At 41.7% G+C, this 25057-nt stretch overlaps 1 protein-coding gene and 1 long non-coding RNA gene across 2 annotated transcripts in view; one reads left to right on the forward strand and one right to left on the reverse strand.

Annotated features, from left to right (window-relative positions):
* The window catches only part of LOC146510968 (uncharacterized), a 395415-nt gene that overhangs the window by 66581 nt on the left and 303777 nt on the right, over positions 1–25057 (forward strand). The window lies entirely within an intron of this gene.
* On the reverse strand, positions 6331–23252 carry rab18a (RAB18A, member RAS oncogene family). The gene is made up of 7 exons (XM_085172938.1): positions 23020–23252; positions 20951–21006; positions 11914–11975; positions 11558–11630; positions 10671–10789; positions 10190–10256; positions 6331–9533 (listed from the first exon to the last, which is right to left on the reverse strand). Exons 1-7 carry the CDS (start codon positions 23085–23087, stop codon positions 9364–9366), a joined length of 615 nt encoding a protein of 204 aa, XP_085029064.1. The 5' UTR covers positions 23088–23252; the 3' UTR covers positions 6331–9363.

Below are 25057 nucleotides of genomic sequence, written 5' to 3' on the forward strand. Positions count from 1 at the left end.
TCTACTTTGTTGCCAAGAGTTAGATAAGGAGTGCTTCTGCACATTTTTACCTTAGTATTTTGAGTGGAAACAGCTAACCTGGCATGTGTTTATTAGTGAACTCTAAATATGCTGGTAGGATTGTGTTACCTTTGGAGCCGGGCAAGCTGTTTGCCCCCTGCTTCCAGTTCCAGGCTGACGTTTATGATATACCTATGTTTACATTTTAAGCTAACTAGCTGTTGGCAGTAGCTTCATACATGCCTGGGAGGTGTATCCCTATTCTCATCTACCATTCAGCGAGAAAGTGAAATAAAGGAGTCAGACTTTGATCTCCACGCGGTGGAGGTGGTAATGGCTGGCAGCTCATGAGCTCAATGAAATATATATACGTGCTACTGTCTGACACTTGATTGGATGAATGTAAATATCTGAGTGCAGGACTGCTGCCTCCTGGGAAAACGAGCCCAGAAATCCATCTCCATAAGTGAATTTGGGAGTTGCTCCGAGCCCTGTGAAGAAGTCAAGGTTATAGCTGTGGGGAAGCAAGAGGCTACCCCTCCACCAATCCCATACACACTATTGTTACAATATCAGTTCACAGCCCCAGGGGAGGCACGAGGTATTAGTAGGGTGTGGTGGTGGTGGGGGGTCTGTTTTTTTATTACAACCTGCTCTGGGCACAGTGTTTGTGAAAGCTGATGTAAAGCAAGACATGCAGACGGTACTGCTCTGCGTTAACACAAGCTGGAGCTCAGCGGGTAATAACATGAGCCATATTGCAACTGGGGGATCCCGAAGTAGCCAATCTAGCACTACAGCTTCCTTTATACCTCACTACGCTCACACACCAACACAGCCACAAAGATATTGCAGGCAGGCAAACAGGAATGTCCACATGTATGCACATCTGGTTACCAAGTCTGTGGCATCTGAAGGTGTCGGTTTCATCCGACATCTGAAACAAACAATCAAAAACAGTTCCTTTCCAAATTCCAAGAAATTCACAGCCACCTAAAGCTGAAACACAAGATCAAATTCATCAAACATGAGTGAAAACCAAATATGGCTTCTTGGCAGTATAATAGGCAACAGAAATGCTAAAAAGAAAATAAAAATTGCATCTATAAGTTATAGAACTCACTAGAAGTCAAAATCCTCAAAGTAACATAGAATTGAGCTTAAAGGGGTTTTTAGTTCCTATAAGGATTAATTAATTAATTTGAACTGTGAATCGTGCAAAACAACTCTAGAAGTGTCCAGAAATAAAAAACTGTAGTTGGAAATAACATATCAGGCCCACTAGCTGGTGTAAATCTACCATAGGGTAAGAGGGGAGTACACACTGGACGGGTCATCAATCTGATGCAGGGCTAACACAGAGACAGATAACCATTTACACTTACAGGCCATTTAGAATCACCAATTAACCTAACCCCACTAACCGCATGTCTGTGGAAGGAAGCACAGTACCAAGAGAGAACCCACACAGACACGGGGAGAGCATGCAAACTCCACACAGAAAGGCCCCAAACAAATAGTGGAGTCAAATCCAAGATGTTTTGCTGTGAGGCAACAGTGCTAAACCCCACACCCCCAGTTGTCGGGTTCAAAAAATTAAGCCAATGCAGAAGTTTCTTAAACCTGCATTCTGTCTGAAATGCAACTGTGACTGTGAGAAATCTGCCGCCCCTCCCCTGGTTCTGCTGGAGTTGTCTTCCTGTTAAAGGAGAGGGTTTTTTCCCACTGTCTCCAAAGTGCTTGCTCATAGTGGTTTATATGATTGTTTTCTCTGCATGTATTATTGTAATGTCTACCTTACAATATAAAGCGCTTTGAGGTGACTGTTGTTATGATTTGGCGCTATATAAATAAAATAAAATAGAATTAAAAAGAATTAAATGTGCTAGTCAAAAAACATTTATTGTGACTCAAATTTGTGGAGATTGCTAACGCTTATCAAATGTAACTTCACAATATTTCCATTAAAATGTAACATTTTTTCATAACTGGTAGTTTCTTAACGTTTTGTTTTTTGCAGGTTTTTTTCTCCTCAGTATAACAAAGCTGCTAAAATGTGGTGTACTCCCCAGGAGGAGTGAACTGGCAGATCTCCACCCAAAGACCTGCTTAATTATGATCGCTATAGCCTTAGGTAACATAAGATCAAACCACGAATTCTGTCAGGCCATTGAACGGACAGACATACCTGTACGTGAACCCGCTAAATGACTCTTGTAAGCTATGTGGTTACAAAACAATTGTCATGTCTCTGTTATTCCACATAATCTGATTGAAAGGAAATCCTGCAACAAAGCGGATCGCGGAAGACACCCAACCAGAATGAAATGAAAGTATTTTGTGTTTGCATGACCTGGCTGCGATTTCCTTGGAGAGAGCTTTTTTTGACTAAAGGGTGCTGGTAGGAGGGTGGGAGATGTAGGTTGGCTTTGTGTCTTCAAATTCAATTGTCCACTATACAGTTAAGGAGCCCAGGTTTCCCGTGGCGTGTAGTAATAAACTTAGGCTCAGGTTTCATCCAAGGCGTAAAGGACGGCAAATGGTCAGAAAAAAAACCTCTATATAAAGTTAGGGACGTAAGCTACAAGACGCTGGGAAATCTCGACACAGTGTCAGGAAGTTTAAACCTCAGAAATCTCTCCCTTCTTTCAAGCTAAGCTCTGGCCTGGCGGGAAAACGGCTTCTGTCGACTAACTGTGGATCTTCCAGGACCTTACAGACCTCCTTGCCTCTTCAAAGAGAATGAAATTGGGGTCTTTTAGTCTTGGTGGTTTACAACAAAATTCTCTGGTCTGGCCCCAAAATTAAGATCAGCTTGGAAAAGAAAAATAAGCAGGGAAATTACTACACAGGGGCCCAGATTATTTATACAAAATAATGAATTTGTTTCTATACATGCCAATCATCTCACCCAGAAGGGAGTTTATTAATTTTTTTTCTGCAGTGCTGCAGTCAAACATGCGTCCTGTCCATGAAAATGTTTGAGGCATGTGGAAAGCTTACACCCAGTCCATGTTGATACAATTTGATTAGTTTATTATAGAAGCCGATGGCCTGAGTACATGGCTGTTTGCTTCCATGTTGCAGCGGTAGCATCTGGTGGGCCGATCTGACACGGCGGATGATGATGACACGGCTGCAGAATGCGAGACGCAGAGGCAGTGAGTGGCAGGAGATATGCCACACGGGATGGAAGTGACGTGAACATGGGGAATTATGGGTGGGGAGACGATGAATGAAGTTACTCATCCTGCCAGCCTGTCCTCAGCCCTCCCGCTTATTGCCACAGTAACCTGAGGCCGGGATGAAAGCAACCCCAACAGCAAGAGGACTTTTATTTTCGAGGTTGAAGAGCACCCATCTCCTGCTTTCTTTAGGACTAGTACACACGGTGCTGTGTTTTTGAAAATAACAGGAGTGAGTTACAATACAATCATTCAGGTTCAAATTAGATTGACAGGGTATCAAATATGAGGAAACTCAGTTACAGACCTACTATGAGCTGAACTGACTTACATGCATCCAAGGCCAGAGGTCACCTGTTCACCCTGGGCCTGTTCTTATTAGGTTATGTGGAGCCTGATGTTATTATACACATATGCAACAAACATGCTGCTCCTGAGGATGTGGAGGAGCATATTAGAAATTCTGGTAACACTATAATACACCCAGGGACTAACATCGCAATTTCCCTATAATTAAATAGAATTTACTTTATTTGTTTTGTGATAATATTTTATTTGAAATTATGATATAGTTATATTTACAAACAAATACCTAAAAGCAGGTAAGTAGTGTTCACTATGCTGTACATTTTGGAGAGGAGGTCATATTGGGGAGGGGCTTAACCTTAACTATTTCCACATCTTTTACAGAAAAGGTGACACAAATTATCCTGTGAATAATTTTAAGTTTATAATAACCTGGTCATTTCATGGCAAAACCATATTTCATCTTACATTGTAAGTATGCTTTCCATTTCAGGGCATGGGCTGTATTATGGAGTAACTTATGCTTGCCTTTTTACACCTTTATTTAAGATTTTGTTGTAATTTTGTTGTACTGTGGCCTTAGTTGTGAACCGTATTGGAGTTTACCATTCAAGTACTTTGCTTAATTCCAACAAGCCCATACAAGGGTCAAGATTTTGTAGAATGTAGGTGATTGAGGTGGTGGGTGTTCTTTGTGAGGCAAAGGACACGGGAGGTTGCACAGTTCAAGTTCAAGAGATCAGGCCTGAAACTGGATTCTACGGCTGCCTGACAAAAATGTCAAAGGGTCTAAATGTGAACGGGTGCAACAATGTAAACACTAGGTTCCTTTTAATCAAAGTGTTTCCACCTGCAGTGCCAGAGCCATCAGTTCTGGTCATGCAGGTCATTACCTCCCAGTTTTCTAGGACTCAGTGGCTTACCTAAGGGAGGCCTGAGCTCGACTTTGCCCGATTTTAGAGGAAGGAAAAGGAGCAAAGGGGCATTTTCCTCTAACTTACCTCAGAAAGAAAACAGTGAAACAATCTGCAGACCTACGGGCTCCTTTTACCAACAACAAGTGAGGTTAAACCCCTAAGTGCAGAGGACATTGAGCTGTTGTCCAGAAGTTCTGTTAAACTCAGCAAAGGCCTGCTGCACTTTTCAGCCCTATCTCCCACCATATCACAGCTCCTCACTACAATAGTCAGTGCAGGTGGTTGTACTAGAGGATGATCTTTTTCCAATCACCTTCTCACTCTCTTCCTCACTTATATAAGTTAACATGGCAAAACAATCACCTGATAGCAAAATGGCAATAAGCATGACGACGTGAGTGCCGTCTGGGAACCCGACACCTTATGAAACGATGCCCAGTGTCTCATAAGGTTTTTACACACGACAGCATGACTGCTCTCCCGAGGAGCTCATCTGAACGCTAACCCATAAGGCCTGCTGCTTTGGCAGGCAGAGGAGGAGCAGGAAGACCAGGTTGGGCTAATGAGAGCCAGATCTGCTCTGTTAGCTTTGTGCCTGGCTGCATGCTCAAACACAGGCAGCAGGACAGAGAGCAGTCCATCAAGCAGTCGCACCAGAGCAGCTTTCAGGCTTTCTCAGACAGCGAGGTGTGTCAGGACATGAGGTGTTCTGGGTGTTTTCATGTGACATGTTGGGTGCCAAAGAGTGTTTAATTCTCCTTTCAGTGCTTTTCTGTTTGACCAAGGTTTACCAAAAACTCTTTTCCCCAGGGAAACCACCGTCTTTCATCCACCCCTTCAAGCTGTACTGTTGAATCTTCTGCTGCATGAATTGCATTGAAACCACAGACACTGAGGGTGATTAAGTTATTGATGTGGTAATCCAGTCATGTTCTTGCAATGCCAGCACAAAGTTTGACTTTTTTGGCTTTAGGTGGATAAATTTGGAACATCTACCCCAGAGGTGGAACTGTAACAACTAAAGGTTTCTCAGAGGTTAGCATCCTGGGTATCGCTAGACCCATTTTACTCAATCGCAGGTTTGAGTGTGATGAATCTCTGAATTTAGCCTGACACTTAAAGTCATAAAGATACTTGACTTGATAGAGTTCCACCCCAAATCCAAGCTGCTACACTGCCCTGATATCCCTGTATTCTGAATGTAAGTTGAGCCACTGTCAACACATTGACCTTTTTGTCAAAAAGACAATTTAGTTTTTAATCATCACTTTTTTAACATTCAAACACTTTCCAACTCACTTTGGAAAAAGGTGACCTTTTTTCTTTTTTTTTTAACCTTAATTGACGTGAGTCATGTCTTTTTAGGCTACGCCCACACGTACCTGGGTATTTTTGAAAACGCAGATTTTTCTATGCGTTTGCACCTTTCGTCCACACGTAAACGGCGTCTTTGGTCACTGAAAACGGAGATTTTTAAAAACTCCGGCCAGGGTGGATATTTTTGAAAACTCAGTTTTTGCATTTACGTGTGGACGAGAAAAACGCAGAAAACGCAACGTCAAAGGTGTACGCCTTTCTTGATGTCACACTGTGCGCTATCTTATTGTTTAAGAGAAATGAATTTCTACAATACTGTTACTGTTAATTGTACTCTCTGCAGTGTTTAAATGCTTACATATACACACACAGTTACTGTCCCACCACACATACGACTCGGTTCTGCTTCTATGCCCCAGCTTTGTTTACTTTTTCACACCGAGGCTTCTAGACTTCTGATTGGCCAACATTTCTGCACGGTTAGGAATATATCACCACCTGTTGCTTTGGCATGTTCCTAGCAGCAGTGTTGCCAACTTAGCGACTTTGTCGCTATATTTAGCGAGTTTTCAGTCCCCTTAGCGACTTTTTTTTTCTAAAAGTCACTAAAAAAAGACGTGAAAGACATTACAAAAAACAATAATTGCTAAAAGAAATTTAATTTGTAGTTCTAAATAAATTCTAAATGCATTTAGGACGTTTTTTTGCTCACTTTATGTCTCGTCCACGATGTTATTTCTCTCTCCAGCAGCGTAGGTTACAATTACATTAGCATGACCAATTATGCAAATTAGGTGATGACGTCATTTAGCGACTTCTAGCGACTTTTAGGACAACCAATAGCGATTTTCCTTACTGAGGAGTTGGCAACACTGCCTAGCAGCGTTTTCCTTCATTTCTGCCTTTACGTGTGGACGGGATTATTTTTTAAAACGAAAACGGAAAATCTCCGTTTTCAAAAATACCCGTGGACGTAGCCTTAGTCAAACACTACGATGAAATTCAGATATACCATAGTTTTACAGTTAGTCTACTTTTTTGCATGGGCATGCAACTATTCAGTAACTGTTGGAGTGCAGTGTCCATTTATGTAAAGGTCATTGGTGCTTCATTAGAACCCTGTCTTCTAGAGCCTCTGGTTATGTGTGGAGTTTGCGTGTTCTAACCTTGTCTTCACAGATCTAATATCTAAGTTGTCCATCTGTCTTTGCCAAGGACAGTTTCACAAAAAACAGATTCTAAATCTCCAAAAGTTCCATTTCCTTCTTTAAATAAAAGGTTCAGGATTCTGATGCATACAGCATTAGAGGTTGGGGTGGGGGTTCGAAAATTACCATCCACTGCACAGCTTTACACAATATGTCACTAAAAGGTATGTAAACCAAACAAACGTATTCTCCAAAATATATAATCTCTCAGCTCCTCTAAGACTGTTTTTTTCAGTGTAGGCATGAGGAAACCGTGGTGCTGCAGCTCAGCACATGGTTGGACCACATGAAGACTCCGCGTCTCTTTTGTTTGACTGGGACATATTTCCACACAGCTGCCCAGAGTGTGGCAAGAAATGAGGGATATGCTACAAGGGAAGAGTCCTTGGTTTAGCTGCCAACCCTGACCCTTTTATAATGGCTCAGGAATTATTCACATCCCAGTTAAAGCACCGATAGAGTGAATTATGGCTGCGGTGGTGCTTCCTGAGGAGTTCGCCAAAAAGATGATTTAGACAGATCGCACGTCTGGGGTCTGAGGGCTCCTCGGACACTGTTTAAACACCAAGTCTTTATTCTGAAGACAGGAATGTGACGGGTGCCGGGTGAAAAACCCATCACCTAGCAGCCACATTTCTAACATGGCAATGATGACAGGGGCGCATCAAGTAACACATCAGAAGCAACACATCCATTTATATTCACTTAAAAAAAGAACTTTATTTAGTTTAATACATAGGGCAATTTGTAGTGAAATATGGATACATTCAGCTTTACACAAAGGTTCCCCGACAAATTCTTAAAATACAACGTTTATAAATGTTTTGACATATTTCAACACAAAAGAGACAGCTATACCAGTTTAATAAGTAAAAGCCTACTTCCTTTTTATTGTAACCATTAAATTTAAATGGTAAATTTGCATTTATTTTCAGCTAAATATAAGTAAGCCTCTAAACGTCATTCACCAGCAGACAAACTGGGGGAAAGAAATGGCACACAGATTTCCCATGCAATTAAAAAAAATAATAAAAATCAATGTGTGATGAGACATGCTCAAATTCATGTCACTTTCACTATCCCTGTTAGGAGATCAAACCCCCAGAAGTACATTTCCTGGAACATATGCCAGCGCTTGAATGCTGCAAACATGGTCAGAGGTCAGGGGTACAGTACATTTATGAGTGTTTCTCAGATGCTAACACAGAGATGGGAGAACTGCGAAATCCATTAGCAATGTGGAGCGCATAGCTTTTTCTTTGATTTTTCCAAATTCAGTGGAGACACCCGTATGACTCACTGCCCTCTTTAATATTGAACACTTTTCCTTTGTCTCTGTCCAGTCAAAGGGATCTATATGAAAGACTAGCAGTGGTGGTGATATTACTGATATTATCTGTCTGAGTGAATGAGTGCCAGTAGGTCGCACTCCATTAAAGCAACTTGTTACACACATAAAAAAAAAATTTTTTTTAAAAAGGCGTGCAATTTTAAGAGGTCTCCTCTTCTTCAGCACCCAGTGGAAAGCATGTTGGTGCCAGTCTCTTTGATTTATGCTCTTTTCAAAAAACACAGCACTAGTTTGAAGTCCAAGTCAATAAAAGTCATAAAACACCATTCCAAACACTTGGAAAGAAATGAGGCAGTCATGTGCACAACAGAGTCATTTGATCCAAGCCTTTGACTGAGAGTGCCGAGATAAAATACAAGATGGCTCGGCTTGATAAGCTCGTCCATAAGCAGCATTATAATCTTAGAGCCTGTGCACGGGCAACAGGACAAAGTGCAGGGCAGAAGAAAAGTGACACTAACACTGGAGAAAAGTCGGCCCTGCTTTGATGCAGCTGTGCTTGCTAAGGCGAGGTGCGCCGAGGACAAAAAGCATGCTTGATACGAAAAGAAACCTAGGTCAAATACAAGAGTTTCCACTCTCATTATCATACTTCAGAGATTTAGCCATATGTCTGACAAGCTTTGGCTCACGATTCTGGACTCGCTTTACTGCATCCCTATAACTAAATCGCACGAGTATCAAGCGAGAACGGTTAATGTGTTGACCGTGGCACTGCGACTGCACAAAACTGCGACTCAAAACAAAACAGAAAGAGAGAAACACTCAAATTCCATTAACAGGAAAGCTGAGCTGTATTTGCATTTTAGCGCCGCGTTGTCACTAGAAAGTGTGCAAAAGGTCTGTGTGTGTGTGTGTGTTTGTGTCTGTCTGCGAGAGAGAAATAAACACTTTCACCTAAGAAGAGAGGAGAAAGTTGGATCTCTAATGCCTTGATGTGTGAGGACGGAGCTCAGGTCAGCACATAGCAAGAAGGGAAGCTGTTCTTTTAAAGTGTGTATGCTTGTGTGTGTGTGGATATGCTTGTATTCGAGGGTATTTGTCCCATGTAAATCTTTAAATGTGTGTGTGTAGGTAGTCTAGACAAGGGAGCAGTAGCCGCCGCAGGTTCCACCTCCTGCGTCTTCGTCGGTGAGCTGGACTGCTCGGCCGTGGTTCTCGCTCTGCCATAAGCCAGGAGTCTGGATTATCTTCTCCACCAGCTCCTCAAACGCACACTGAACGCCGTCCCTCGTCTTTGCACTCGCCTCTGGGAGGACAGAGAGTGCAGAGGGAAGGAGAGAGGAGGGGAGAAGTGACAGGGACGGGAATGGGGAGGAGGCAGAGATCGGAACAGGTGGAGAAAAAGAAGACAAAACGCAGAAACAACAACTGTTAACGTCTGCGTCTTGATGTCATCATCTGCTGGCCCCCCCAGCAGGAGCGCCGAGCGGTGGAAAACATCTCAACAGTAACTGTCAGCTCCACGATGCTAATACTGGACCATAGCAGGTTATTATTGGCTCTAGTCAGCACCTGCTGTGTAGCATGATAACATCCAGGAACATTTCAATTGTAATAACCATAGCATAAAGAAATAAATCCTACTATGTCACAAATCACGAGAAATATCTTCGAGAATTGCTTGGAAAACATGTCAAGAAATCTTTACATATTACCAAATAAAAACTAGGTGTTAACTTTTAAGTTCCCCCTTTTACTGACAAACCTGAAAAATAACAGCAGAGGGGGAAAAAAGAGAGTGCACTAAAGATGATATATGAAGCCTGCTTTATAAATAGAAGTATGCAAGCATTCCTCGGTGAGTATGATAGTTACTTCAAACTCTGCCTCCCCTGTGTAACAGTCTGGTGTAACTCATGTGCCCGGCAGCTCTTTGTAGAGCGGGGAATCCTCCTGACTTACCTATAAAAAGCATGGAATGTTTTCTTGCAAACTTCAGCCCTTCGGCTCTGTCTAACTCGTGGTTTTCCTAAAACAAAGGAAAGGTAATGGATTATTTGAGGTCTGTCGGGTTGGGCTGTCAGCTACTGTGGTCGTCACGGGCCAGGGAGAGAAAGTGGTTTTCACAGACAAAGATCAGAATGCAATGAATTCATAACAATACACGTTTTTAACTCCACTTACTGATTCTGGTATCCTGGCAAAGGACCAGCTGCCAGAAAATATGAAAGTGCTACTATCATTTAGCTTAGCAATCCATCAGCTGGTCGAGGGCTCACTTTGTAAAACACACTTATTTTTGGGGCAATCCATCTCCCTGTTCTGTGTGTGTATCACATATATATCTAAAGAGCATAAACCAAGGGAAGACTGCACTGAAGCTAAATATTAAACATGTCACGCGCACCCTTAACATCACAATTTTATAGACAAACACACTGACCTTATCAATTTTGTTCCCTACAAGCATTTTAACAAGGTCATTCCTTGTACAGTATGTCTCCAGCTCACTCAGCCAGTTGTCGAGCTTTGTAAAGGTTTCCCGTCTCGTGACGTCGTACACTGTGACACACAGAATGAACAGGGCATGCTCAGAATGCAGCAAAATACTCATTCACAGGACGAGAAAAAAATATTTTAAGTGCAGAATGAGTGTGTGGATTTTCTGGATGCACGATTGAGAGAACTGCAATAATTATGCAAAAGTAGTTAAGGTGTGTAAGGCAATAGGAACATCTGACACACTAAAATTAATCTGACAGGTGTAAGAAGTCCTTGACTGCTGAACCTTTTCGACTGGTTTATTATCGAAAATCACAGAGCAAATGAAACTTTACTGACAATAACACTGTGTAATTTCCACTTTGGTAATAATAATAACAATAATAATACTAATAATAATCATCATTATCATCTAACAAAAAAGATAAAATAAATACCGCAATAAAATAAAGGAACATCAACTTAAACACGTGGCTGATTTATTCAAAATCCCACTGATACAACGAGGCGCCTTCTGTTACTTTACATCATTAGTGTGGTCAAAAACCATGAACTGTAGAGGAAGTCTGCTTTAGAGGTTTAACTTTCCGTAGTGTGTGTGTGTGTGTGTGTATACATGCTGCACATGCATGACCTTATGAAGACTCTGATTTAAGAGTATAAACTAACTTCCAGAAAGAGGCAGGCGTACGTGTGTGAGTCACAGGATGAAAACCCATCACTCACTTTACAACAGGGGCATGACTGTAAAGTCAAAGGCCGCACACACACACACACACACACACGTACAGGTGTTTGAGCAATGACGGTGCTAATAGCTTTGCTTACCCAGGATGACTCCCTGGGCACCGCGGTAGTAACTGGGCGTCAGGGTTCGGAAGCGCTCCTGTCCCGCGGTGTCCTGCAAAACACACACTGCTGCTCACACTTGCAAGGAAAAAAACAGTGGCTACAAACCAGGGCAGACAAACACGAACAACACAGACACACTCCTTGGTGTCCCTCAAGGGGTGCAAATAGTGTTACATAAGCGCCATCTTCTGGTTACTTGAGAGAAGAGCCGGTCTAGACCTGAGCTGGAGCTGTTTCATAGTTCATTTTTCTGCTCTGACAGACAAGAGCTGCATGTTTGTTTAACCGAGTGATACTAAAGCACTGGAATAATGATAGAGTCTGTAACATACCCATATTGCCAGCTTTGCCTTGTTGCCATCCACAGAAATGGTCTTCACTTTGAAGTCAACGCCTAGACAATGAAAAAAAAAAGAAAACAGAAAAAAAGAAAGGGGCAGTTAATCACCGAAACCCACATGATTACCTCATCCTGCTTCAGGCCCAATATGATGACTCCTACAGGTTTGTTCAATTACTGCCAACAATATCATATCATGGTGACAGACCATAATTATTGAAGATGAATTGTCAAAACACAACGTCTATGAACTTGTGTTAACCTCTGGTTATTCAGACTGGCATTACGCCCGTCCCGTGTCCTGCACTTAAATTACAGTGTGACCGTGCATTCACACACACGACGAAAGGACAGTGCGGTTTAATGCCCTGAACGAAAACCGACGAAGGTCTGCGTTAAAAAAAATGAAAGGAAGGCACCTGTAAAATGGCTCAGTGAGCAATGACTCAGTCTTAAAAATCCCTGCCAGGTCCCAGAGGAGCAGACGTGAAAATAACAATGTTGTCCCCCCCCTCAACAAGTAAATCTCCTCTATTGCCTCTTTGCAGTGTCTCGGCGAGCGGAGCGTGCGGCGTCTGGATGACATATCGGCCGAGTTTTAGCATCCACTGACAGATTTACCAGGGCAATGTACACTTGTGATGGGCTTGTTTTTACATCTGGGACTGAGGAGGGGAGTTCAGCTGGGAGCCGAAACAGAAGAGAGATGGAGCAGGAGAAAGGGGACATGAAGACAGGCTGATATATGGCACCGCACTCACACACAAATACACAGTCTGTTCACAAAGCCCGTCACAACAACAGGCTCTTCCTCTCGTCCAGCAGGGTTGCTCAGATATTGCTGCCAGGCGCATGTGGAGACGAGTTTACACTAAACATTTCCCTGAACCTGGACCCGTCTCTTCTGCTCTAATTTACTATATATACAGACGGGCCTTGCCCAGAGAACGCACAGTAATGCATCTGTTTGCAATATCACAACACAACAAGATGCTACTAGTGCTACAGGTCAAGGCTGGGCTGCTCTCTGCAGGCCCTTCTCTGTACGATATAAATACACCAAAGGCAGAGCAGCACAACCCACTAGTTCGACACAGAGAGACTTGTGGTGGGGAACGACACATCATTGTTAGCCTGTATTCTCTTTTGTCTTTAACCTTTGGCAACGATGGCACCGAGAAGAAACAAGGTGCTTTAAGCCACCAGTAAAAGTATCATAAATGCAAAGCTGCTAATGTGCCTGCTGATCATCGTTGCAAAAGATCATTTAACACTCTGTGTGCTAGTGTGATGATGTGTCTACACAGCCTTTGGCAATGGGAGAAATCCAGCCTCGGGGTGGTGAGATGAAGAAAATACTTTAACTGAGACTGAATGATACCAGATTTAAAAAAAAAAACTGAATCTCAAGTCAAAGCACAGAACTGACTCCAATAAAGACATCTGTTTGGCAGAGAATCCCAGCTGGCCAAGTAAAACAGTAGCGGCCCGTGCCTTGACCTTGACAAAACAAAGTATTTTCTCCGATCCAACCCCTCGTGGGATCTGTGCTTTCGGCCGTTTTAACAAAGACAGCATTGTGAGCTACGAGCGATTCTCAAAACCACATTAGTTTGGTTTGAAAAACTAAAAAGAAAAAAAAGGATAATTCTTCATCCAAATTCTCTCCAAAATATTTTAAATCTGGAGTTCATGGATGCTTTTGTCAAAATAAAATAATTAAGGTAGCTGCAGCTTTAATAGCTTATGAAAGTGTAGTCGGTGTGTCCTCGATCCGTCAACTGATTTATTCAGTTACCAAAAAAAGGCTGATATTATTTGCAGATACACAGTTTGGGGTTGCCACTACTTCTAAAAACCTTTACCAGATAAAATGGATAGTTTGGTCTGCCACAGATTGGTTTTTTTCTCCACACAGCATTAACTGAAAGCTTTGTGGCTGTGTCAGTGTGTGGGATTGTGGTGACTTTACTTGTAGCTCACCAAGTGCTGCAGAATCTCCTAAACGTCCACATTTCTGCCTAGCGACACTAGCTTGACTTAAAAAGGAAAAAGAAGAAAAAAGCTAAACTTTAACGTCTCTTTTACAGTTATCTGCAGTAGGTACTGGGGGTTTAGCAAATACATGCAGCCAGTATGCTGACTGAGCCTGGAACAGATAACATAAAAAGTCTGTCAACTTGTGGCTGCGTTGCTCCAGACTATGTACAGTATCTGTCAGCAGCCTCAGCCAGGCCTGCACACTACAGGCTGGGAAACAGAGTGAAGGACAGTACACTTAGCTGAGCATGGTTGTCACTTGTCTACTGCAGTTGTTTAAAGTTGTTAAAAACTCCAACTTTGCGTGGGTGTGTCACAGCACAAATATTCTGGCAGGCATCACTAACATCCTTACATTACTGAGGTCCTGATAAGTGGTGGTGTTTGCAAATAGTGCTGAGCAACAGGATTGAAAAAAACAAAACCTGTAACCTCGTTGTTACTACAGCTAATTTAAGACCTTTCTGATATTCCTAATCAAAATTGAATACCACGATCTATGAAAAGATCAAACGCATGTCTGAAAGTGGTCACAGAATGTACTCCGTTTTCATACATATGTCAACTGAGGGTGTACTTCACTTAGAGCAGGGCGATATGATCAAAAATATTTATCACGATATACATTTGAAAATTTGCGATAACGATATAACTGATGATATAATTGACACTAGACAAAATACTTTACAACTACACAACTTTATTAGTGCAAAAACCTCATCAATGTATTTTCACTTAAACAAGCTGTTTTTTATGTGCATTAAAGTTATATAAAAATGTAACAGTGCAAATGCAAATTCCTTGCTGACAGTTTAACCAAAAGGCATTTCCAGTGGAAACTGGCCGACATATCCTCAGCATAACCATGTATAATATCCACAAAACTTAAAAAGAGGTTAAACACACACAATACGGTAATATTATGTTGAAGCACAGTATGTATCACTCCGCGAGGTGCCTGCCTACGGTAGCTGTAATGCTCCGACAATCCATCAAGCGGTGCGGCTTCGTAGCTTAGCAAAGTCGTACTAAAACATTTGACAGATTTTCAAGCGCCGTGTACATAAAATCTAGAGATGGACCGATCCGATATTACGTATCGGTATCGGTCCGATACTGACCCAAATTACTGGATCGGATATCGGCGAGAAATAAAAATGTAATGATCCATTAAATATCAAAAAAGCACCTCACAAAACTTGCTACACAGCGTAACTCGTCTCATAACCGTAGCACGTCGCAGCAGTGTGCATCACGTGATAGAGCGGCTGTGTGTATTTGTAGCCTAGCTAGCAAACCAGCATTTCATCTCCGAGGAAGTTTTCCCAGAGAGAAGTAAAGCAAGTGTGTAAGTTCATCTCTGAATGTTTGTAAAGCTTATGGAGCGACTGCCTCTCTCTCTCTCTCTCTCTCTCTCTCCTGCTGCTACTTCAATCGTGAAACTGCTTAATGATCAGCTGATCGGCTTTTCTGTCACGAGTCCGTCTCTCTTCTTAGTTTTTGGCCCACTTCTCACCAGAAAGAGGAAACCAGCGGCTGAACAACAGCAGCACGTTTAAGCTTGATAATCTGTTGTTAGAATTTATTTATTAATACTTTCTACACCAGGATCCTTTTCTACGTAGCTGACGGCTGGTAACTGTGCAGGGGCGGATCTAGCAAAGTTTAGCCAGGGGGGCCGATAGGGCATGAACAGGGAAAAGGGGGGCACAAAGACATACTTTTCTTTCTTATTCTCATTTAAAATGTCTAGCTTTTAATAAATAATTATCTGACTCTTACACCCAAAGTTTTAATCTGATGTAAAATATATAGAAGTCCATTACTGTATATAGTAACTGTTAAGTCTAATATACCCTAGTAAGCTAGTACTTTTTCCTTTGGGAAGATACCATCTGTGCAGTCTGCAATTCTGTTGAAGAAAGATGTTAAATCTATTTAATTATTCTTGAAAAATAATTTATTTCTGTGCATTTTCCCCCTGGACCAAATAAAATTTGATTACATCGATTAAGCATCATGAGGTGGAGGTTGGGGGGTGGTTCCCTATTTTTTTTTTGCTGGGAGTTTGCAACCCTATTAGTTAGGTTGCTTAATATTTCTGCTAAGTACTCTTTAAAATACCAGAATAGGGAGGATGGAGTAGGTTTAAGGTTATTAGTTTGATCAGTATTGCTGAACTATGAAATATTTTGGGCGCAGTGTGTTTTTTTAATTACAGACATGGAATAACAGAATAGCTTTAGTGTTGTTATTTATTTAAACTTGAGTATGAACTTATACAAAATGCAGCAAGATATTAAAAAAAACGTTTTATTGATTAAAAAACACACTATATCGGATTCATATCGGTATCGGCAGATATCCAAATTTATGATATCGGTATCGGACATAAAAAAGTGGTATCGTGCCATCTCTAATAAAATTGTTTTGAGGTCAGTAAACACAACCAGACTTCATACATATGGCACACGGGATTATAAGGGGCACTGTCGATTTTCAGAAAAATCAAAGGATTGATTTTAAGTGTGCCGTATTTTCCAAACAACACGGTAATAACGACGGCGCTAGCATGCGCTACCAAAAATAGCGCTTTGTGTATCTGATGGACGAAAGCTAAACCAGTCCCACACCACTGAAGTTGCAGCATTTTTACAAACCAGTTCTGGTTCATCCATTTCATTCAACGATCCGCTTTCGCCCTTCTCATTCTCCGTCGACGCCATGTAAACAAAGGCACTGCGCATACGCGTTTTACCCATATTCTATCGCCATACTTCATTTTCTTATCTTTGCCCAACATTATACCGGTATTACCGTGAACGGTATGATATGCCCAGCCCTACTTCAACTTATGTGTTGTGGTGAGCTAGAGTTTAATGCTGTACACACAACGGCAGAAGTTCACGTCATGTATGACCACGACTGGCTTTCGCATTGGGTCAGCGGGCATCTGGTCTGGTGGTCCTCCCTCAGGATATTTGGTCTTTTGGACACCAACTGTATCCATTTATGGAGAAAATATCCTCATGTAAAGCCTAAAACCAGGCACCAGTTGAATGATTCAGTATGTAGTGTTTCCAAATCATCCATTTCAACTTTTCTAATTAAAAATCATTACTACAGATATACAGCATAATTGTCTCTTCTGCCCTCTCATGTTTTGCTGGTCTAAGAGTCTGAGTGCACAAACATCAAATATCAGACAATTCTATCTGGTATCAAGCTGCTTTTGTGTGTTTAATCAGCTTAAATGGCCATATTGCAACTGTTTATGACAAATTCATTTATTTTAATGTAGAAAACGTTGGTCTAGAGCCCGACTGACATCCATCACTTCTCTTTCGTTTATCCAATTTTAGGGTTGCGAGGGGGTTGAAGCCTATCCAAGCTGTTATAGAGACAGGATACACCCTGGCAATCTGTCCAGGGTGTATCCTGTCTCTTGCCCTATATTGCAAGTCTATTACAGGTCTAACACAGAGAGACCGTTCCCGCTCACCTTCACACCTACGGGCAAGTTAGTTACCAACTAACCTAATCCCACCAACTGCATGTCTGTGGAATTTGGGAGGAAGCCAGAGTACCTGGAGAGAACCCACACAGACACAAGGAGAACATGCAAACTCCAAGTCTCAAACAACAAGTCTTTAGAAACTACAAACAACTCCCAGCCTGAATTACAGACACGGACAGCTGGAGTACGACTGGCTGAGTAGTCATTCCTGTTACACTTCTTGACGTCTGCTCCCTGGTTGCATGTGTAGTTGATGCGCTGTAATGTAAATTCTCTGTGGACAAGTCCACGTGGTCAAAAAAAACAAACAAAAAAACCTGGCAGACATGCAGACGTCTGCACAGACCCTCACAATGACTGACTGACGACAGAGGCATTAAGTATAGACAACACTTTAAGCCCAGCATATATGAATAATCCACAACCTGCTGTGACATTAAAACAAGCTCTTTTTTAACCTGCACTGTCATACTGTTCACTGACACATAAATAATTAACAGACAAACAAAACAAAACTGTTTTGTATGCCTGAAGAAATTCAAGAAATGTCTCAAATCACAACAATATTCATATTGATCTTAAAGTCCTGTACTGGTCGGGCTCTAAGCTGGCAGCAACCTGCTGCTTCATCAAACTTTTTGAAAATCTACTCCTCCTTTTCCTTCCTGGCTCCACCGTGGTTATACAGCTGCCTGCAGGAGCTGTGCTGCTGCTGACTGAGATCACAACAAGTGTTGCATGTAGGGCTGCACGATTAATCGTTAGAAAATCGCGATCTCGATTCATACTTGTGTGCGATCTCATTTGCAAATGACAACGATTTAAAAAAATAAAAAATAAAAAAAGACGACAACGATTGTACCGCATTTTGATCCGGGACGTAATCTGCATGAAAACAAGCGCTCACTCTTCCTGCTCAACAAATGACATGGGCGGAGCCTTATACCACGATATGTTGCTGTGCCGTGTGATGCTAAAATTAGCAGGGAAAAAACAACGGAGAGCACGTCAGGGATGACGAGAAAGTGACTGGAGAGAATCCGTCCCAGTCAACCACCCAAACATCAATAATGGGAACCTTATACAGCGCTTCCCTATAGAGATTGACAGACCACGTGACTTTCGCGCATTGCATGCCGGTAACTCGTGGCAAAACAATCCAAGTACCGCATCAAATGCAAGCATTTGCAGCACCGCAAAACGTTCATTCTCCAGTTCCAATACCTTCTTGCTTTTTCTTTGCCCCGCAAAAAAGTTATGTACAAAACAAAGGAGAACAATGCCGGTCCGTACAAAGACAGACTTGATGAAAAGGCAAAGAAAAGATACGAGGAAAAAATCAAAGGAGTGAAAGGGTTAGACCCTTACGAGCACACAGAGTGGACAAAATACGTTAGCGTGCTGCCCAACTTTCACCACGCTCATATTTATAATTATACGCTTCTTGGAGTGAGTGCATACACTCATGAAGTTCAGTAACTTCAGGACACTGCAACAAGCCCAGGTACAGTTTACCGACAGATGGGTACAGGACCATGAAATGCACCGTGTAGAACGAAAGACCATCGTATGTATCATAAGTTTACCAGTCTCACAAATCGTCTTCATAAATACACAGTCGTTAACCGTTTATTAATAGGACCTTTGAGCTCAACGGTAATTAATTAGTAGTGGAAATAATTTCTGGTTCGCATTACAGAAATGTAGCAGTGACAATAATATTGTATGCTGTAATGTACTGGGCAATTAGTGATAGCATAGCGCCACAATTTCTGTTCAGCGCCAGACTTGCTTGTAACCTATATCACCAATTATGTTATGAAAAATGACGTATTAACTACTACATGGTAAATGGTAAATGGACTGGTTCTTATATAGCGCTTTTCTACTCTGTCCGAGCACTCAAAGCGCTTTATACAGCTAATTCATTCACCCAATCACACCCATTCACACAAGCACTTCTAAACTTAAGTGCTAAGTAGCTAACATTCATACACATTCACACTCCGATGGATGCATCGGAGAGCAACATGGGGTTAGTATCTTGCCCAAGGATATTTGGCATGCAGACTGGAGCAGCCTGGGATTGAACCACCGACCTTCTGGTTAGTGGCTGATCCGCTCTGCCACCTGAGCTACAGCCACCCCAACACCCCTACTACAAAACACTGACCTTTGTGGAAATGCTTGGAGCAGACTAACCTGTGAGCTGGAGTGTTCTGGGACGTTATATTTGGTCTTTGAATGGCTGCAATCCAGGCCATCTGTCGCCTCTTTTTACTTCGGAAACATGGCTCGAATAATTTCTCTTCAACGACATAATCCGATAAAAAAACCGATCTCTTTACCCGTCGGCTTCATGGCTGTCATGCGACCGGCTATTGCAGTTAATAATACAACAGCTTCTTGACAGTTTTTTGTGTTTCTTTTTATCGCTGTGTAACTGATTTCAATTGAAAGCCTGCGTGCGCTAGTACCTCTTGCCACGAGTTCCCAGAATTCTTTGCGGTTTTACCCTTGAATGACGTCACATTTTCAATCTCTATACACGTCGAACTCCCGCAGACACAAAGAAATTACGGAGGCTATTACTTATCACCTGACCAAAGATATGGCTCGTATCAACACTGTGCAAAACGAGAGATTTAGGAAAATGATCAACACACTAGAAACTACAAACGCTACACAGTGCCATCCCGCAACTATTTTTCTATTGTTGCACTACCTGCTCTATACACGCAGTGTCGAGCAACGGTGGAGACGGAATTTCAAGCAGTACAACATTTTGCAGCAACAACAAAACGTGAGACATTTGTTGTTTTTATGTTTATTTATTGTTTTTATGTTCAATCTCAACTGTTACGAAGTTGATGTGCAGTTAATAAGTGCAATAAATATTCATACTGGAAAAGAAAATAGTGAGAGAATCGTGATCTCAATTCTAAGCCAAAAAAATCGTGATTCTCATTTTATGCAAAATCGTGCAGCCCTAGTTGCATGTGAACATTAACCACTAAAGATTCAGTGCTGATATAAACTCATAGTCATATTTTATAGTATTTTGATAGATAAAAGCAATTTTTTTAATTCCTCCTTTTCTTTCATGTTCATCTTGTGGAGGACAAATGCAGCATAGACCAAAAGCACCCCTATTTTAGTCTCTACTCCTGACAGTGGTTGGATGCTAAAGTGTTAGCATACTCATATGTAATGTGGACATCATTACTAACCCATGAGACAACAGGTTTAAATGAGCTCATGCTGCTTGTGCCTCAGATGAATCGATGCATTGCTTATTATTACTCAAATTCAAGATCCTTGTCTTTGTGACTGTTTACTACTCTACGTCTGTGTCTTATTTAATCTCTGCTGCTGCTGCTGATGATCATCCTGTACTTGCCAGCACATTCTGATCTACAAAGCCACATTTTTTCCATTTTACCCTTTAACAGACCTCACATGTTCAACTCACCTATTGTTGCTGATTGTTCCGGGTCGAATGTGTCTTCTGTAAATCTTAGTAGGAGGCTGTTGACAAGAAGACGGAAATAAGAAGATTAGACCTCATCATGACTCACACGTGTGTTTTTTAGTAATTGTATTCTCCTCTCTTGAGGATGCTTTTGAGCTGAAGTCAGGTTTCCAGTTGCCCCGACTCCTGCGGCAGGAGACAGTCTCTTTCTCTATCTCCTTCTATTGATCACTCTGTCCTTCACTTGCAAGCAAGAGGTGATGTCAAGCTCCAGATGACATCACCACTAGATTGCAGTCAGGAGGACAGGGTTCGTTTCTTAACCATGACTAATCGAGTGCAAAGGCCTTAACAGCCCCGCTGACGATGGCAATATGCTCGCTCCTCTCCCTTGACCCAGACATAATTCTCGTACTTTTTCCCTCATGGGCCATCAGAAGAGATGCTGAAGCAGTAAGTGTTTATTGTTTGAGGGACATATGGCTGATGAACTCATGCAGGGAGACAGCCAAGTTAGAAATGTATTCTGTACAGGTCAGGAAATATGAAACACATACATTCCCCGCCAAGCATTCAAATCCGTCATGATTTAAGGGCCTTCAGATTGCAGGGAAACAAAATAAATATCTGTAAACTATTCAAAAATAAGTGTACCTATTTGATATTACCAAAGCTGGCTATGGATGATTCAAATTAGGACATTTGAAACTAATCATGGTCTGATTTTGTTTATTGTATTAAGCAAAATCCTATTTAATAATAATACTAAATTGCTTTCTGGAAACAATGCATCACGGCCTGGATGATGCAACGGCAGACAGCATGCAGTACAGCCGTCTAGATATTCTCCTGTTTTCTGGAAATATAAGCAAACACAGATCTGTGTTATGGTGTCGGCATAAAGCCAGTCCTTCCTCTGGGCAGAGCTTATACAGACAAGCCATTAAAAGACGCCAACTAGCAGTACAAGCCCTGTTCAAAAATTAAAAAAAAAAACTATTTAGTATAAGTAGACACATGTTGCACATCAATGAACTGACCCAGGAAATAGAAACCATTTCAGCTAATAGTGGACACAGTACTGGGAGTTAAAATCTCAGCTGCAAAGAACATAAATTACTGCAAACTTTTTTATTAATTATCATCTCTGCTTTCTGGTTTAAAACCTAGCTGATTTTAACTTTAACACTCTGTCCTTGTTGATGCTGAAGTTCCAAGTCTTATTATTGCCTCTCTTTGGTCTATTTTCAATAGATGGATGTACTTTTGGTCAAGAACTTGTTTAAAGCCTTACAATGGCATAGTTTTCTCGGAATCTTCTATGGATATGGCAGGCACGCTTGCAGTCAACACCATAGTCTACAATGTGATGGTTGATGGCTCAGGGAGGCTATCAGAATTCCTCCAGCAGCCGGGACCACTGTTATGGAGACCTGCAAACCTGGATCATGATCTCTTTTGGCAGGGACACACGCTATAAACTTCCATGCTGATGTGGGTAAAAAGCATTTTACCCTGCGTGGAATATTATCAAGTTGATTTGTGGTTGTTAATAAGGACTCTGGTTACCACATGACAACAAGAGCAAGTGTATCGTTTACATGTTTTTGAAGTCCCATCTGGAGAAGGGGTACGCTTACTTGAGCGTGACCGGTTCGGATCGATCCTTCTGCTGGGTTCTTAATGACGGAGATGCTAGCAGTGCAAGTAAATGGACTTAAAAGAGTGGCAGCTTCTCGTTTAGCCATCAAATTAGTGTGAACAAAAACAGCCTGTTTCTAGCAATTATGTCAGACGTGCACATAGTTGATGTCACGTACAGAGCTTCTGGCATCTGACTAATGCGTTAGCTAAACAGTGTGCACACTGTAAGCATTTTACATGTTGTACCGAAACAGTCTGACCTCTGTTAGAATAAAGAACAGGACAAACCAGCACTGAACTATCTACATCGTTTTAAAAACGAAATTCTCTTTATCCACACATTTGGTTACCTGCTACATCCCTGCTAGCGCTGGCTAACGTTAGCAGGGAGCCACGACATCACTTTGTTGATCACTTGGTCTTACCTGGACTTCCCAACGCCGCTTTCTCCTATTATCAGTATCTTCAGCGTGGTAAGCACGTCGTCTTCCATTCTTCCTTCACTGTATGCTGTGTTACTCTCAATAAATCTCTAAAACAGACTTGTTAAAGTGAAGCTGACTAACTTGCGACACTGTTTACAGCTCACAGCACAGATAATAATATAACAGCCCTTTGGTGAGACGTCTCACTCCAACCATTTCCGGTATGACTTGTCACTACTTCCGCTGGAGATCTTACAGGATATCTTGGGAGAAGATTATGTAAGACAAAGGACGCAGTGTTGCAACATGTCGACGTCATGTGTTCGTGTCATTTTAATAGTACTGTATATTTGCTACTGGACTCTTTAAACGGGGATTTTTCACACTCCGATACATTTGTTACTAATGTTATTTAAAATTTAACCATTTGAAATTCTTATGTCACTGAGAGTCACAGTGAATTGAGTGTGACTGGCAATTTTGACATTTTGAAAATGGCTCATTTGTCTACATCACCAAATTCTACTTCTTGCACTCTGTGTACCAAAAAAGTATTGGTTTATATATGAAAAATATAGGCTCCTATGAATTTTCCACTTTTCAGTCATGTTCACCAGTACCACTGAACATGATCTTATTAATGTTTTTAAATGAATTTACCCTGCAAAACGTATCATATTCTAAAGACAGGGAAGGTTTTTGGTCAGTATTTACACATGTAACTGTACAAAACAATATATGTTGTTTTCAAAGGCTACATTTTTGGTCCTCTTATGGTCAGGTCCATAACTAGCTCGACAATGGCAAAAGGTAATTACACCTATGTAGAATACCAAATACAATTTTATTTTATCTTTAGTCAAAACAGTCAACTATACTCCAGCAGCCTTTTTTTAACCTCCTAGGACCTGGCGTCCACATTTGTGGACATCACATTTTGGGTTGTATAGACCAAAATGCTAAATTTTGCTTTACAAGGATCTGATATCCACTTATGATGGCGTTATACTGCCACTGTTCTATCGAAATTTAAAGTGAATCCTCATATGTGGATGTCATTTTTCTCAGAAACAAAAATAAGGTAAAAAAAATAAATTCCATCCATCCATCCATTCGCTTCCGCTTCTCCTTTTCAGGGTCGCGGGGGGCGCTGGAGCCTATCCCAGCTGTCATAGGGCGAGAGGCGGGGTACACCCTGGACAGGTCGCCAGTCTGTCGCAGGGCCAACACACAGGGACAGACAACCATTCACACTCACATTCACACCCAGTGGCAATTTGGATTATCCAATTAACCTATCCCCACAAGCTGCATGTCTTTGGACGGTGGGAGGAAGCCGGAGTACCTGGAGGGAACCCACGCAAACACGGGGAGAACATGCAAACTCCACACAGAAAGACCCCGGCCTGATGGTGGAATTGAACTGAATTCTTGCTGTGCGGCAACAGTGCTAACCACCGTGCCAAAAAAATAAATAAATCACGTAATTCTTTGTTTTTACATTCATCAGTTCTTAATCAGCCCAAATAGCAACTTTGCTGTTTACATACATACATACAAATCATCGTCATATCTGAGGATACACCATTTACCAATCAGCTCTGGACTTTCCCACTGGATTTCTTTTTCTGGATTCCCCCCCACTGCCTATCTGTGATACAGCTGTTTCTATCTTCTGGCCAAAAGTGAAACACATGGTGTTGCAGCACTTGCAGTTAAACTGCTTCCGTGTTCTCCTGGAGCTACAGTAATGACCTGGTGAATTCTCATGGTTCCAGGAACAGCTGGTATCTGCTTTGGCATTTTCTTCATAGCTTCCTCAACATCTTCATTTTTCACAAAGAACAGTTTCACACTTGTGTTTGTTTCAGAAAAGGCCCTGAATAACTCTTCTGCATCTGGGATGTCATGCCCCTTTGCTACCATCATGTCAGCTGCTCTTTTTAAGGCTCCCCCGACACCATCTGGTGCTCCTTTTCCATGACTAGCCTCGAAAAAATTCCAAGAACCAGCCTTGAATCCTCTTCTGTCCAGTTCT

The sequence above is a fragment of the Neolamprologus multifasciatus genome, chromosome 9 (assembly GCF_963576455.1).
Source record: "Neolamprologus multifasciatus chromosome 9, fNeoMul1.2, whole genome shotgun sequence".
Lineage (NCBI taxonomy): Eukaryota > Metazoa > Chordata > Actinopteri > Cichliformes > Cichlidae > Neolamprologus > Neolamprologus multifasciatus.

What these genes read in the sequence shown, in the direction of transcription:
- rab18a (XM_085172938.1), bottom strand. Translation starts at nt 23,087, where the DNA reads ATGGAAGACGACGTGCTTACCACGCTGAAGATACTGATAATAGGAGAA. An exon ending in GGAACAATCAGCAACAATAG is followed by an intron (nt 11,976 to 20,950) that starts GTGAGTTGAACA and finishes TTCATTGTCTAG; the next exon opens with GCGTTGACTTCAAAGTGAAG. An exon ending in AGGCAAAGCTGGCAATATGG is followed by an intron (nt 11,631 to 11,913) that starts GTATGTTACAGA and finishes TGTGTTTTGCAG; the next exon opens with GACACCGCGGGACAGGAGCG.